This window comes from Bufo gargarizans, chromosome 10, assembly GCF_014858855.1.
Source record: "Bufo gargarizans isolate SCDJY-AF-19 chromosome 10, ASM1485885v1, whole genome shotgun sequence".
Classification (NCBI taxonomy): domain Eukaryota; kingdom Metazoa; phylum Chordata; class Amphibia; order Anura; family Bufonidae; genus Bufo; species Bufo gargarizans.
The window spans coordinates 14,585,382-14,599,845 of NC_058089.1; the positions used below are offsets into that span (position 1 = coordinate 14,585,382).

Consider the following 14,464-nt stretch of genomic DNA (forward strand, 5'->3'; position numbering starts at 1 on the left):
CCCCCGTCACCTCCCGCAGCCTCTGCTGATGGCCACAGCCCCGTCACCTCCCGCAGCCTCTGCTGATGGCCACATCCCCGTCACCTCCCGCAGCCTCTGCTGATGGCCACATCCCCGTCACCTCCCGCAGCCTCTGTTGATGGCCACATCCCAGTCACCTCCCGCAGCCTCTGTTGATGGCCACATCCCCCGTCACCTCCCGCAGCCTCTGCTGATGGCCACATCCCCCGTCACCTCCCGCAGCCTCTGCTGATGGCCACAGCCCTGTCACCTCCCGCAGCCTCTGCTGATGGCCACAGCCCCCGTCACCTCCCGCAGCCTCTGCTGATGGCCACATCCCCCGTCACCTCCCGCAGCCTCTACTGATGGCCACATCCCCCGTCACCTCCCGCAGCCTCTGCTGATGGCCACAGCCCCGTCACCTCCCGCAGCCTCTGCTGATGGCCACATCCCCCGTCACCTCCCGCAGCCTCTGCTGATGACCACAGCCCCGTCACCTCCCGCAGCCTCTGCTGATGGCCACAGCCCCGTCACCTCCCGCAGCCTCTGTTGATGGCCACATCCCCGTCACCTCCCGCAGCCTCTGCTGATGGCCACAGCCCCGTCACCTCCCGCAGCCTCTGCTGATGGCCACATCCCCGTCACCTCCCGCAGCCTCTGCTGATGGCCACAGCCCCGTCACCTCCCGCAGCCTCTGCTGATGGCCACAGCACCCGTCACCTCCCGCAGCCTCTGCTGATGGCCACATCCCCTGTCACCTCCCGCAGCCTCTGCTGATGGCCACAGCCCCGTCACCTCCCGCAGCCTCTGCTGATGGCCACAGCCCTGTCACCTCCCGCAGCCTCTGCCGATGGCCACATCCCCTGTCACCTCCCGCAGCCTCTGCCGATGGCCACATCCCCGTCACCTCCCGCAGCCTCTGCCGATGGCCACATCCCCTGTCACCTCCCGCAGCCTCTGCTGATGGCCACAGCCCTGTCACCTCCCGCAGCCTCTGCCGATGGCCACATCCCCTGTCACCTCCCGCAGCCTCTACTGATGGCCACATCCCCCGTCACCTCCCGCAGCCTCTGCTGATGGCCACAGCCCCGTCACCTCCCGCAGCCTCTGCTGATGGCCACATCCCCCGTCACCTCCCGCAGCCTCTGCTGATGACCACAGCCCCGTCACCTCCCGCAGCCTCTGCTGATGGCCACAGCCCCGTCACCTCCCGCAGCCTCTGTTGATGGCCACATCCCCGTCACCTCCCGCAGCCTCTGCTGATGGCCACAGCCCCGTCACCTCCCGCAGCCTCTGCTGATGGCCACATCCCCGTCACCTCCCGCAGCCTCTGCTGATGGCCACAGCCCCGTCACCTCCCGCAGCCTCTGCTGATGGCCACAGCACCCGTCACCTCCCGCAGCCTCTGCTGATGGCCACATCCCCTGTCACCTCCCGCAGCCTCTGCTGATGGCCACAGCCCCGTCACCTCCCGCAGCCTCTGCTGATGGCCACAGCCCTGTCACCTCCCGCAGCCTCTGCCGATGGCCACATCCCCTGTCACCTCCCGCAGCCTCTGCCGATGGCCACATCCCCGTCACCTCCCGCAGCCTCTGCCGATGGCCACATCCCCTGTCACCTCCCGCAGCCTCTGCTGATGGCCACAGCCCTGTCACCTCCCGCAGCCTCTGCCGATGGCCACATCCCCTGTCACCTCCCGCAGCCTCTGCCGATGGCCACATCCCCGTCACCTCCCGCAGCCTCTGCCGATGGCCACATCCCCTGTCACCTCCCGCAGCCTCTGCTGATGGCCACATCCCCTGTCACCTCCCGCAGCCTCTGCTGATGGCCACAGCCCTGTCACCTCCCGCAGCCTCTGCTGATGGCCACAGCCCCGTCACCTCCCGCAGCCTCTGTTGATGGCCACATCCCCTGTCACCTCCCGCAGCCTCTGTTGATGGCCACAGCCCCGTCACCTCCCGCAGCCTCTGCAGATGGCCACATCCCCGTCACCTCCCGCAGCCTCTGCCGATGGCCACATCCCCGTCACCTCCCGCAGCCTCTGCCGATGGCCACATCCCCTGTCACCTCCCGCAGCCTCTGCTGATGGCCACAGCCCCGTCACCTCCCGCAGCCTCTGCTGATGGCCACAGCCCCGTCACCTCCCGCAGCCTGTGCTGATGGCTACAGCCCCGTCACCTCCCGCAGCCTCTGCTGATGGCCACATCCCCGTCACCTCCCGCAGCCTCTGCCGATGGCCACATCCCCTGTCACCTCCCGCAGCCTCTGCTGATGGCCACAGCCCCCGTCACCTCCCGCAGCCTCTGCCGATGGCCACATCCCCCGTCACCTCCCGCAGCCTCTGCTGATGGCCACAGCCCCGTCACCTCCCGCAGCCTCTGCTGATGGCCACATCCCCCGTCACCTCCCGCAGCCTCTGCTGATGGCCACAGCCCCGTCACCTCCCGCAGCCTCTGCTGATGGCCACAGCCCCGTCACCTCCCGCGCTTTGTGTAACCAATCGGAAAACAGCATAGTCTAGATCCACATAGAAGCTTCTGCCCAGACACTTTATTTACTCATAAGATGGGCATCTTGGATTGCACATAAAATCTGTCCCAACTGCCCGACCCGGGTTTCGCTCGGCTTCGTCAGGGGCCTCCTGGATTTTCACCAAGTATGGGCGGTATTCGTTAAAACATTGCGATACCTCATTTCCGTGTCCTATCGTTATACATTTAAATATATCATAATATTCCTCCTTTTAAAATAACCAATGCATTTTTAAACACAATACTTATATATTCAATAATAAAATATCCTCATCCCGATTAATTTCATCCAACCTAGAGCGAGCTGTTCAAAAGGACACGCTCCCGATCCAGTAAAGGCCTCTGTTAAGGGGGCGGGCCCTGTGGAGGTCACTGTCAATCGGTGGTATGCTGTGAAAGTCACTGTTAAAGGGGAAGGCTGCTGTAACGGTTAATCTGTGGGCACATGGAAGTATATTGTGTGGAGAATGCAGATTTATATCGATCTCCTTCGCTTATTTTCAGCTTTTGTGTTCTGTTCCCTTTGGCGGTTTCCTCCCTATTCTTTATCGATTTCACCTCCTTTACCCCTTTTCCTCACATTTTTCTTGTACTCTTAGGCTCCGTTTCATCTTTGTACAATTCCTAAAAACTCTCTGGAATTGCCTTTTGGGAATATTTTTTATCCAGGGTTTATAGCGGCAATTATTTAGATCTACGTATCCGTTACCATCCGCCGGCTTAAAGTAAGTCCTCGTGTGCAGCTTCCTTTCTCCCACAAAAATCTCTAGATCCAAAAAGCGAATAGAATCCCGACTGACGTTTTCTGTAAATCTGATGTTCCAATTGTTCTCATTTATGTATTTTATAAAATCACGTAATGCCCCCTCCTGCCCTCTCCAGACACACAGCCGTCTATGTATCTTCTCCACAGTATTACGTTCCCATCCCCCCCCACCCTCATTTCCGAGGAGTGGAGCTATAATAAACACTCTCTCAGTGCGCCATAAATAGATTTGCAAAACTGGGTGCGAATTTCACACCCGTCGCTATAACCATTCGTCTGCAGGTAATCATTTCCTCCAAAAATAGTTAAGCACCAAACAGAAATCTGTGCCACCTAAAGCAAGCTTCCTCTGGTTCCCCGTGAGGTTCTCCTCCTATGTCTTTGGGTATGATGGTACATCATGAAGGGACTTCTCTCTAGGACTTGCCCTGTGTCTGTCAGGTAGGATGGGGTCATTCTGCTAGTCAGAGAGTGGACCCCCGAGATGATCGCTCTACCCAGAGGATTTTTCTGAAAATACCTTCCTGATTTGCACTTTTCTACTAGTATCTCCTTGGTCATCTGATGTGGATTCTTCATCACACTCATTAACTACCAAACAACCAAAGGGGTTAAATAGTGAATGGGGCGTCAGATCGGCGCGTATGTATTAGGAGTAAAATCTAATAACTGGACACGCGGTGCCGACCCGGTACCTTCTGAACATGTGATACCCGATCGTCTGATGGGAGTTTTTCGTGTTGGCCGTTTTGTAAGGTAGAAAGTTCAGATATCGGATGAGGCTAAATGTGAAGACACTTTTATTTACAACTAGATCTGAAGTTGGACGATGTCGGAAATGGGGCCGAATACAACTTACAGATGGGTTGGATGAAATGAATTATTATTGAATATACTGGTATTGTGTTTAAAAATGCCTTTTTTGGGGGTATTTTAAAAGGAGGAATATTATGATATATTTAAATGTATAACGATAGGACACGGAAATGAGGTATCGCAATGTTTTAACAAATACCGCCCATACTTGGTGAAAATCCAGGAGGCCCCTGACGAAGCCGAGGAAAACCCGGGTCGGGCAGTTGGGACTGATTTTATGAGCAATCCAAGATGCCCATCTTGTGAGTGAATAAAGTGTCTGGGCAGAAGCTTCTATGGGGATCTAGACTATGCTGTTTTCCGATTGAAGGCATGACATCTAGAGATCCTCTGCTGCTCGGCGGTGGCGGTGTGCGTGGAGAGCAGAGATATCGGAAAGCGACTCATTGGTCGCTCAGTAGAACTCGCATTGGTTACACAGAGTGCGGATCTGCTGTAGTTTTGTGGGTGAAGGAGGGAATGGAGACGAGTCCTGGTTTTTGGATCCTACTGAAGTATGGTGACACTTTCCAGGGACAAGTATTTATATTGATGAATAACTTCTCTTTTCATCCAGACATTTGTGGTCCACGTGCATCTCCTGAGCTACGATGACTTCTCCCCGGCCGTAGCCTTTGCTTCTCTCTCCCTCTTCCACATCCTGGTGACGCCATTATTCTTACTGTCCAGTGTAGTCCGCTCCACCGTTAAAGCGCTGGTCAGGTAAACGATAGTGAGCAGCGGTGCTGAAAGCGGGCGTGTAGTGGGTGGAGGCATTCAGTGTCTTATGGGGGTGAGGGCACTGGGAGGGGAAATCTGTGGGACGTGCAGTTAAGTAGTGATCAGTTGCAGATTAATGGTGGCTGTCAGTGGCTGAGCCGTGGTGGTAGCTCCATGGTACCTGCAGGTAAGTGTCTGTCAGTGGCTGAGATTGATGGTAGCTCCATGGTATCTGTGGGTAGGTGTTGGTCAGTGACTGAGCTCTGGTGGTAGCTATGTGGTACCTGCAGGTAGGTGGCGGTAAGTGGCTGAGCAGTGGTTGTAGCTCTCTGGGACCTGCAGGTAAGTGGCGGATGGTGGCTGAGCAGTAGTGGTAGCTAATGTGGTACCTTCAAGTAAGTGGCAGTCAGTGGCTGAGCGAGCAGTGGTGGCAGCTATGTGGTACCTGCAGGTAGGTGGTGGTCGGTGGCTGAGAAATGGTGGTAGCTATGTGGTACCTGCAGGTAGGTGGCTGAGCAGTGGTGGTAGCTCTCTGGGACCTGCAGGTAGGTGGCGGTCGGTGGCTGAGCAGTGGTGGCAGCTATGTGGTACCTTCAGGTCGGTGGCGGAGCAGTGGTGGTAGCTCGATGATACCTGTAGGTCGGTGGCTGAGCAGTGGTGGCAGCTATGTAGTGCCTTCAGGTCGGTGGCGGAGCAGTGGTGGTCGCTCCATGATACCTTCAGGTCGGTGGCTGAGCAGTGGTCGCAGCTATGTGGTACCTTCAGGTAGGTGTAGGTCAGTGGCTGAGCAGTGGTGGTCGCTCGATGATACCTGCAGGTCGGTGGCTGAGCAGTGGTGGTAGCTCTCTGGGACCTGCAGGTAGGTGGCGGTCGGTGGCTGAGCAGTGGTGGTCGCTCCATGATACCTTCAGGTCGGTGGCTGAGCAGTGGTGGTCGCTCCATGATACCTGCAGGTCGGTGGCTGAGCAGTGGTGTTAGCTCTCTGGGACCTGCAGGTAGGTGGCAGAGCAGTGGTGGTGGCTGTCTTCTAGTGCTCTCCCTGACCCATTGATCTCCTGCAGAGACGCCGTTACCTTGTTGGGTGAGGGGCGGACGTCTTGAAATGTTGATGTTTTGTATTTCGGCTTCTTGTAGCGTCCAGAAGCTCAGCGAGTTCTTCTCCAGCGAGGAGATCGGCGAGGAGACGGAGAAGTGTGCGCTCTCCCATAAGACGGGGCATCAGAACAAGTATCAGGCGCTGGTGAGTTACCGGAAATGCGAGTCACATGACCTTGACCACCGCCGCTATCACCAACACAGTCTCTCCCCGGCTCAGCCCCTCAAGGTGGTCAATCGTAAGAGGCCGATCAGAGACGATTGGAACGTTGTCAGCTGCCCCCAGCGGAGGCCCGAGAGCGACCCCCAAGGGGAGGAGGAAGAGGAAGTCTGTATAAAGGCGAGGATGAACCACCAAATTTTGCAGCCACGACATGGTGGGGGGGGGGAATCACTGTGTATCCACGGGGAAGAGAGGGGGAGCACTGTATATTCACAGGGATGAGAGGGGGGTCACTGTGTGTCCACGGGGATGAGCGGGGTCACTGTGTATCCACGGGGAGAAGGGGGGGTCACTGTGTATCCACAGGGATGAGGGGTGTCACTGTATCCACGGGGAGTACGGGGGTCACTGTGTATCCACGGGGAGAAGGGGGGTCACTGTCTATCCACAGGGAGGAGGGGGTGTCACTGTGTATCCACGGGGAGGAGGGGGGTCACTGTCTATCCACAGGGATGAGGGGTGTCACTGTATCCACGGGGAGGAGGGGGGTCACTGTCTATCCACGGGGAGGAGGGGGGTCACTGTCTATCCACGGGGAGGAGGGGGGTCACTGTCTATCCACGGGGAGGAGGGGGGTCACTGTGTGTCCACGGGGATGAGCGGGGTCACTGTGTATTCACGGGGAGGAGGGGGGGTCACTGTTTGTCCACAGGGAGGAGGGGGGGTCACTGTGTATCCACAGGGATGAGGGGTGTCACTGTATCCACGGGGAGTACGGGGGTCACTGTGTATCCACGGGGAGGAGGGGGGTCACTGTCTATCCACAGGGATAAGGGGTGTCACTGTGTATCCACGGGGAGTACGGGGGTCACTGTGTATCCACGGGGAGGAGGGGGGTCACTGTCTATCCACGGGGAGGAGGGGGGTCACTGTCTATCCACGGGGAGGAGGGGGGTCACTGTCTATCCACGGGGAGGAGTGGGTGTCACTATATTATATTCACAGGGATGAGGCGGTCACTGTGTATCCACGGGGAGTATCGGGGGTCACTGTGTATCCACGGGGAGTACGGGGGGTCACTGTGTATCCATGGGGAGTACGGGGGGTCACTGTTTATCCACGGGGAAGAGAGGGGGGTCACTGTATATTCACAGGGATGAGGGGGGTCACTGTGTATCCACGGGGAGGAGGGGGTGTCACTATATATTCACAGGGATGAGGGGGGGTCACTGTGTATCCACGGGGAGGAGGGGGGTCACTGTGTATCCACGGGGAGGGGGGGTCACTGTATCCACGGGGAGGAGGGGGGTCACTGTATCCACGGGGAGGAGGGGGTGTCACTGTATATTCACAGGGATGAGGGGGGGTCACTGTGTATCCACGGGGAGGGGGGGTGTCACTGTGTATCCACGGGGAGGGGAGGTGTCACTGTATCCACGGGAGGAGGGGGGTCACTGTATATCCACGGAGAGTGCGGGGGGTCACTCTGTATCCACGGGAGGAGGGGGGGCATTCTGGGGGAGGGGCCCCGCTATCATCCAGTGGTAACTCCCATGCTCCTCTGCAGGTCAGCAGCGGCTTTTTCACGTGGACTCCGGAGGGCACGCCTGCACTATCAAGCATTGACATCCGGATTCCTCGAGGTGATTTACTCCTCCTCTCCCATGATGCTCTGCTCCTCCCGGTATATTATACAGCAGTATTTGACGGCGTTCTCCCCGCCCCCAGGTCAGCTGACTATGATCGTCGGACAGGTCGGCTGCGGGAAGTCCTCGCTCTTAATGGCCACGCTGGGCGAAATGCACAAGATCTCCGGGGACGTATTCTGGAACAGGTGAGAACTCCAGAACTGGGGGGGGGGGGGGTCAGTAGTGCGTCCACACTGGTTGTCAGCCGGCTTATCTATAAGTGGGGGGTCTGTGGTGTGTCCACACTGGTTGTCAGCCAGCTTATACAAACCGGATTCCCAAAAAGTTGGGACACTATACAAATCGTGAATAAATACTGAATGCAATGATGTGGAGGCGCCAACTTCTAATATTTTATTCAGAATAGAACATAAATCACGGAACAAAAGTTTAAACTGAGAAAATGCACCATTTTAAGGGAAAAATATGTTGAATCAGAATTTCATGGTGTCAACAAATCCCTAAAAAGTTGGGACAAGGCCATTTTCCCCGCTGTGCGGCATCTCCCCTTCTTCTTACAACACTCAGCAGACGTCTGGGGACCGAGGAGACCAGTTTCTCAAGTTTAGAAATAGGAATGCTCTCCCATTCTTGTCTAATACAGGCCTCTAACTGTTCCATCGTCTTGGGCCTTCTTTGTTGCACCTTCCTCTTTATGATGCGCCAAATGTTCTCTATAGGTGACAGATCTGGACTGCAGACCGGCCATTTCAGTACCCGGATCCTTCTCCTACGCAGCCATGATGTTGTGATTGATGCAGAATGTGGTCTGGCATTATCTTGGTGAAAAATGCAGGGTCTTCCCTGAAAGAGATGACGTCTGGATGGAGCAGATGTTGTTCTAGAACCTGAATATATTTTTCTGCATTGATGGTGCCTTTCCAGACATGCAAGCTGCCCATGCCACACGCACTCATGCCACCCCATACCATCAGAGATGCAGGCTTCTGAACTGAGCGCTGATAACAACTTGGGTTGTCCTTGTCCTCTTTGGTCCGGATGACATGGCGTCCCAGATTTCCCAAAAGAACTTTGAATCGTGACTCGTCTGACCACAGAACAGTCTTCCATTTTGCCACACTCCATTGTAAATGATCCCTGGCCCAGAGAAAACGCCTGAGCTTGTGGATCTTGCTTAGAAATGGCTTCTTCTTTGCCCTGTAGAGTTTCAGCTGGCAGCGGCGGATGGCACGGTGGATTGTGGTCACTGACAATGGTTTCTGGAAGTATTCCTGAGCCCATTCTGGGATCTCCTTTACAGTAGCATTCCTGTTTGTGGTGCAGGGTCGTGTAAGGGCCCGGAGATCACGGGCATCCAGTATGGTTTTACGGCCTTGACCCTTACGCACAGAGATTGTTCCAGATTCTCTGACTCTTCGGATGATGTTCTGCACAGTGGATGATGATAGATGCAAAGTCTTTGCAATGTTTCGCTGGGTAACACCTTTCTGATATTGCTCCACTATCTTTCTGCACAACATTGTGGGAATTGGTGATCCTCTACCCATCTTGGCTTCTGAGAGACACGGCCGCTCTGAGAAGCTCTTTTTATACCCAATCATGTTGCCAATTGACCTAATTAGTGTTAATTGGTCTTCCAGCTCTTCGTTATGCTCAAATTTACTTTTTCCAGCCTCTTATTGCTACTTGTCCCAACTTTTTGGGGATTTGTTGACACCGTGAAAATTTGAATCAACGTATGTTTCCTTTAAAATGATACATTTACTCGGATTAAACGTTTGATCCGTCATCTACGTTCTATTACAAATAACATATTGACATTTGCCATCTCCACATCATTGCATCCAGTTTTTATTCACAATTTGTTTAGTGTTCCAACTTTTTTGGAATCCAGCTTATCTATAAGTGGGGGGTCTGTGGTGTGTCCACACTGGTTGTCAGCCGGCTTATCTATATGTGGGGGCTCTGTGGTGTGTCCACACTGGTTGTCAGCCGGCTTATCTATAAGTGGGGGGTCTGTGGTGTTTCCACACTGGTTGTCAGCCGGCTTACGCTCAGCTCATGATTCACGGTGCATTAATCCTCTTATCGGCGGGGTGCGAGGCGTGCTGTGGCTCCTGCCTCGCTGAGTGATCAGGTGCTGGAGTCAGCGTCCCGTGTACGATCGCCTCTAATCTGTTTGCTCAGCTGCAGATTGCCACCATTTACTGCGCCTAATGACTTGTGCTTTATTTTCCAGTGTTGCTGACGGTGAGGCGACGGCGGAGGACATGAGGTGAGTGTCCTGAGATATGGAGGGGGGGAGGTAGCGCTCCAGTGGGGGTCGCTGGAATACCGCACCGGATTTACTGCAGTCAACTCGACAAAGCGTGGGGGCTCTGTCGGCTCCATCGAGTGCCTTTCAAATGCTGGGATTAACGCAGTGGGGGGAGTCTTGAAGACCCTCCATGTTCTTACACCTGTCTCTTGTTTTACAGTGCAGAGCGGGAGGCAGCCATGGATGTGGAGATCAGGTGACGTCTGGGTCATTGTCCTCGCGGTTCCGTGCAGGAAAGTCAGATAGCGACCAGTTGCGCTGCTCCCTCTTTTCCTGAAGATCATTTGTTTATATATTCATTTGCTCTTCGTTTTGATAAATAAAAAGAGATGGAAAGTCGCTGACTCCTCCCACCGCCGGCAAAGGTCACAAAACCGAAAGTGACGTCACTGACTCCTCCCACCGCCTCCAAATATCACTAAAATCAAACTCTAATAAAAGAGAGTATGGAGGCGCAGCAACACACTCTGAAGGAACTCCCCCTTCTTCCTCTAACAGGGGGCGCTCCGCCTTCTTCTCTGACAGGGGGCGCTCCGCCTTCTTCCCCTGACAGCGGGGGCTCCGCCTTCTTCCCCTGACAGGGGGCGCTCCGCCTTCTTTCTCTTACATACCCAGTGCTACAGGAGGGAACTGCTGGGAGCTGATGTATGTCACAAATCCTGCACTCCTCAAAACGTAAAGTGGTCATACCCCACCCTCCGCGGAACGCAACGCGGTCATACCCCGCCCTCCTTGGAACTTAAAGCGGTCATACCCTGCCCTCCTCGGAACGTAAAGCGGTCATACCCCTCCCTCCTCGGAACTCAACGCAGTCATACCCCTCCCTCCTCGGAACTCAACGCAGTCATACCCCGCCCTCCTTGGAACTTAAAGCGGTCATACCCTGCCCTCCTCGGAACGTAAAGCGGTCATACCCCTCCCTCCTCGGAACGTAAAGCAGTCATACCCCGCCCTCCTCAAAACGTAAAGCAGTCATACCCCGCCCTCCTCAAAACGTAAAGTGGTCATACCCCACCCTCCTCGGAACGCAATGCGGTCATACCCCGCCCTCCTTGGAACTTAAAGCGTTCATACCCTGCCCTCCTCGGAACATAAAGCTGTCATACCCCACCCTCCTCGGAACATAAAGCCGTCATACCCCTCCCTCCTCGGAACATAAAGCCGTCATACCCCACCCTCCTCGGAACATAAAGCCGTCATTCCCCACCCTCCTCGGAACATAAAGCCGTCATTCCCCACCCTCCTCGGAACATAAAGCCGTCATTCCCCACCCTCCTCGGAACATAAAGCCGTCATTTCCCACCCTCCTCGGAACATAAAGCCGTCATTCCCCACCCTCCTCGGAACATAAAGCCGTCATTCCCCACCCTCCTCGGAACATAAAGCCGTCATTCCCCACCCTCCTCGGAACATAAAGCCATCGTAGGTTTGTCACCACTTTCTCATCAGGCAGATACTGTGCAGACATTGCGGCTTCAAGAACTAATCTTCCTGATAAACCAGGTCTTATGTTTAGGAGACGCAGAATTTGTGGAATCCATTGGCTTCAGCGCCTCGGGCCGGAGACTGCATTCTGACTCTAGTCCCGGGTGCGGTTCTTAGTCACATCTACATCACGCTGCAGGAGATAACCCCAATCATACAGCTGCCCGAGATGGACACGGCAGGTGACAGCGCCAACCCTTTCATCCACCACAAAATGAGAGGATTAGGGGGAAAAAAGAGAGCCCCTCCAACTCAATCCCCCTGCCCTCCCTGTCACTTCCTGCCCTTCTTCCCCCTGCCCTCCCTGTCACTTCCTGTCCTTCTTTCCCCTGCCCTCCCTGTCACTTCCTGCCCTCCTTGCCCCTCCCCTTCCTCTCACTATCCCTGTTTGCTCTTCTAGCACCTCCCATTCCTCTCCCTCTCTGCCCTTTTAACCACTTCTTTTCCTCCCACTTCTTGCCTTTCTAGTCCCCCTACCCCCTCACTCACTTCCTCCCCTTCTAACTGCTCCCTCTCACTCTGCCCTTCTAGCCCCTCCCCTTCCTCTTACTCTCCCTCCCTGCCCTTATAGCCCCTACCTTTCCTCTTACTCTCCCTTCTAGCCCCTCCCCTTCCTCTTACTCTCCCTTCGTGCCCTTCTAGCCCCTCCCCTTCCTCTTACTCTCCCTTCGTGCCCTTCTAGCCCCTCCCCTTCCTCTTACTCTCCCTTCCTGCCCTTCTAGCCCCTCCCCTTCCTCTTACTCTCCCTCCCTGCCCTTCTAGCCCCTCCCCTTCCTCTTACTCTCCCTCCCTGCCCTTATAGCCCCTACCTTTCCTCTTACTCTCCCTTCCTGCCCTTCTAGCCCCTCCCCTTCCTCTTACTCTCCCTCCCTGCCCTTCTAGCCCCTCCTCTTACTCTCCCTTCCTGCCCTTCTAGACCCTCCCCTTCCGTTCCCCTCCCCCTCTGAAATATTGCAGTATGGAGATGGTCAGTGTGCTTGGGCTGAAGAGCATGCACTCTATTGCGCCCCACTTAATGCTAACCCTTGTGCTCTTTTTCAGGAGGCGGGGGGCGGTGGCGTACGCCTCCCAGAAGCCCTGGCTCCTGAACGCTACGGTGGAAGAAAACATCACGTTTGAGAGCCCCTTTAATAAGCAGAAGTGAGGATCTGCTAAGTCTTTGTGCCACTGTCTGCTTGGTCAGGAAGTGAAGGGGTTAATGATAACTTACCCTCAGGATAGGTTATCAGTATCAGATGGGCGGGGGCCCGACTCCCATGGAGAAAAAGTGCTATGGGGCCCGGAGGACGAGAGAGCCTGTATATACATAGATGACGAACCTATGAAGAAAACCTGCTCAGGGGCCCGGAGGACCCATTCATTTCTATGGGGCAGCACGATGTGCTGCCTGGATCCGGAATTGCAGATCCGCACTTCCGGGTCCGCAATTCCGATCCTGAAAAAAATAGAACATGTCCTATTCTTGTCCGCAAAACACACAGGGACATGTGAATAGACCCTAAAAGCTGTGAATCTGTAGCCACTTCAGGAGCTGGTTCTCTGCTGTAAGAGCTGTGAACTGACCACTGCTGAGAATCCATTATCCCAATGATACTGAGAGTCGCTCATTGCCACTGCAGATCTGTGATGTTCTCTGCCCCCAGGGGCGTAGCTATAGGGGGTGCAGAGGTAGCAGTCGCTACCGGGCCCAGGAGCCTGAGGGGGCCCAAATACCCTTGTGCTGCATAAGAAGACACACAAAGCACTGAGGGAAGGGGGGCCCAAGTCTAACTCTTGCACCAGGGCCCATGAGCCTTTAGCTACGCCCCTGTCTGCCCCTGTCTTTCATAGTTCTCCCCCTTCGCTCTGCGCTGTTCTCATAGATTGATCTCATACCGTGTATCTGCAGGTATAAAGCCATGATTGACGCCTGTTCCCTGCAGCCAGATATCGACATCCTGCCACATGGAGATCAGACGCAGATTGGAGAACGGGTGAGTAATGCTGGTATGTGGCCACCAGGGGGCACCATGTTCGGATCAGTGATTCCCTGCTGCTTGGACATGTGAAATGACTGCTGGGACTAGTAGTTCTGCTGGACCTGGACAGACAGATGTATCAGTTGCCAATAACATTGCAGTCCATTAATAGAAACCTTTTCCTTTTTTATAATGGTTCCATATCTTGTATTTCAGGGGATTAACCTGTCCGGGGGTCAGCGGCAGCGCATTAGCGTGGCGAGGGCGCTGTACCAGCAGGCGAGCGTTGTGTTTCTGGTGAGCATTTACCTCTTGTCTGCTGTATGTGTGAGCTGTGAACCTGGAGCTATTGGTATAGTATATACCAGTATATGACTAGAGATAACGCATCCCACACGGTGTCCAGATAACGCATCCCACAGGGTGTCCAGATAACGCATCCCACAGGGTGTCCAGATAACGCATCCCACAGGGTGCCCAGATAACGCATCCCACAGGGTGCCCAGATAACGCATCCCACAGGGTGCCCAGATAACGCATCCCACAGGGTGTCCAGATAACGCATCCCACAGGGTGTCCAGATAACGCATCCCACAGGGTGTCCAGATAACGCATCCCACAGGGTGTCCAGATAACGCTTCCCACAGGGTGTCCAGATAACGCGTCCCACAGGGTGTCCAGATAACGCGTCCCACAGGGTGTCCAGATAACGCGTCCCACAGGGTGTCCAGATAACGCGTCCCACAGGGTGTCCAGATAACGCGTCCCACAGGGTGTCCAGATAACGCGTCCCACAGGGTGTCCAGATAACGCGTCCCACAGGGTGTCCAGATAACGCGTCCCACAGGGTGTCCAGATAACGCGTCCCACAGGGTGTCCAGATAACGCGTCCCACAGGGTGTCCAGATAACGCGTCCCACAGGGT

At 55.1% G+C, this 14,464-nt stretch overlaps 1 protein-coding gene across 3 annotated transcripts in view; it reads left to right on the forward strand.

Moving 5' to 3' along the window:
- The window catches only part of ABCC8 (ATP binding cassette subfamily C member 8), a 78,234-nt gene that overhangs the window by 40,630 nt on the left and 23,140 nt on the right, over positions 1-14,464 (forward strand). For all 3 annotated transcript variants that reach the window (XM_044271161.1, XM_044271162.1, XM_044271163.1), the window contains 10 exons: positions 4,730-4,875; positions 6,007-6,112; positions 6,188-6,307; positions 7,698-7,773; positions 7,859-7,964; positions 10,019-10,054; positions 10,257-10,292; positions 12,623-12,721; positions 13,470-13,554; positions 13,756-13,836. In XM_044271161.1, the coding sequence (XP_044127096.1) occupies positions 4,730-4,875; positions 6,007-6,112; positions 6,188-6,307; positions 7,698-7,773; positions 7,859-7,964; positions 10,019-10,054; positions 10,257-10,292; positions 12,623-12,721; positions 13,470-13,554; positions 13,756-13,836 (891 nt within the window). The remainder of the gene's footprint in view (positions 1-4,729; positions 4,876-6,006; positions 6,113-6,187; positions 6,308-7,697; positions 7,774-7,858; positions 7,965-10,018; positions 10,055-10,256; positions 10,293-12,622; positions 12,722-13,469; positions 13,555-13,755; positions 13,837-14,464) is intronic.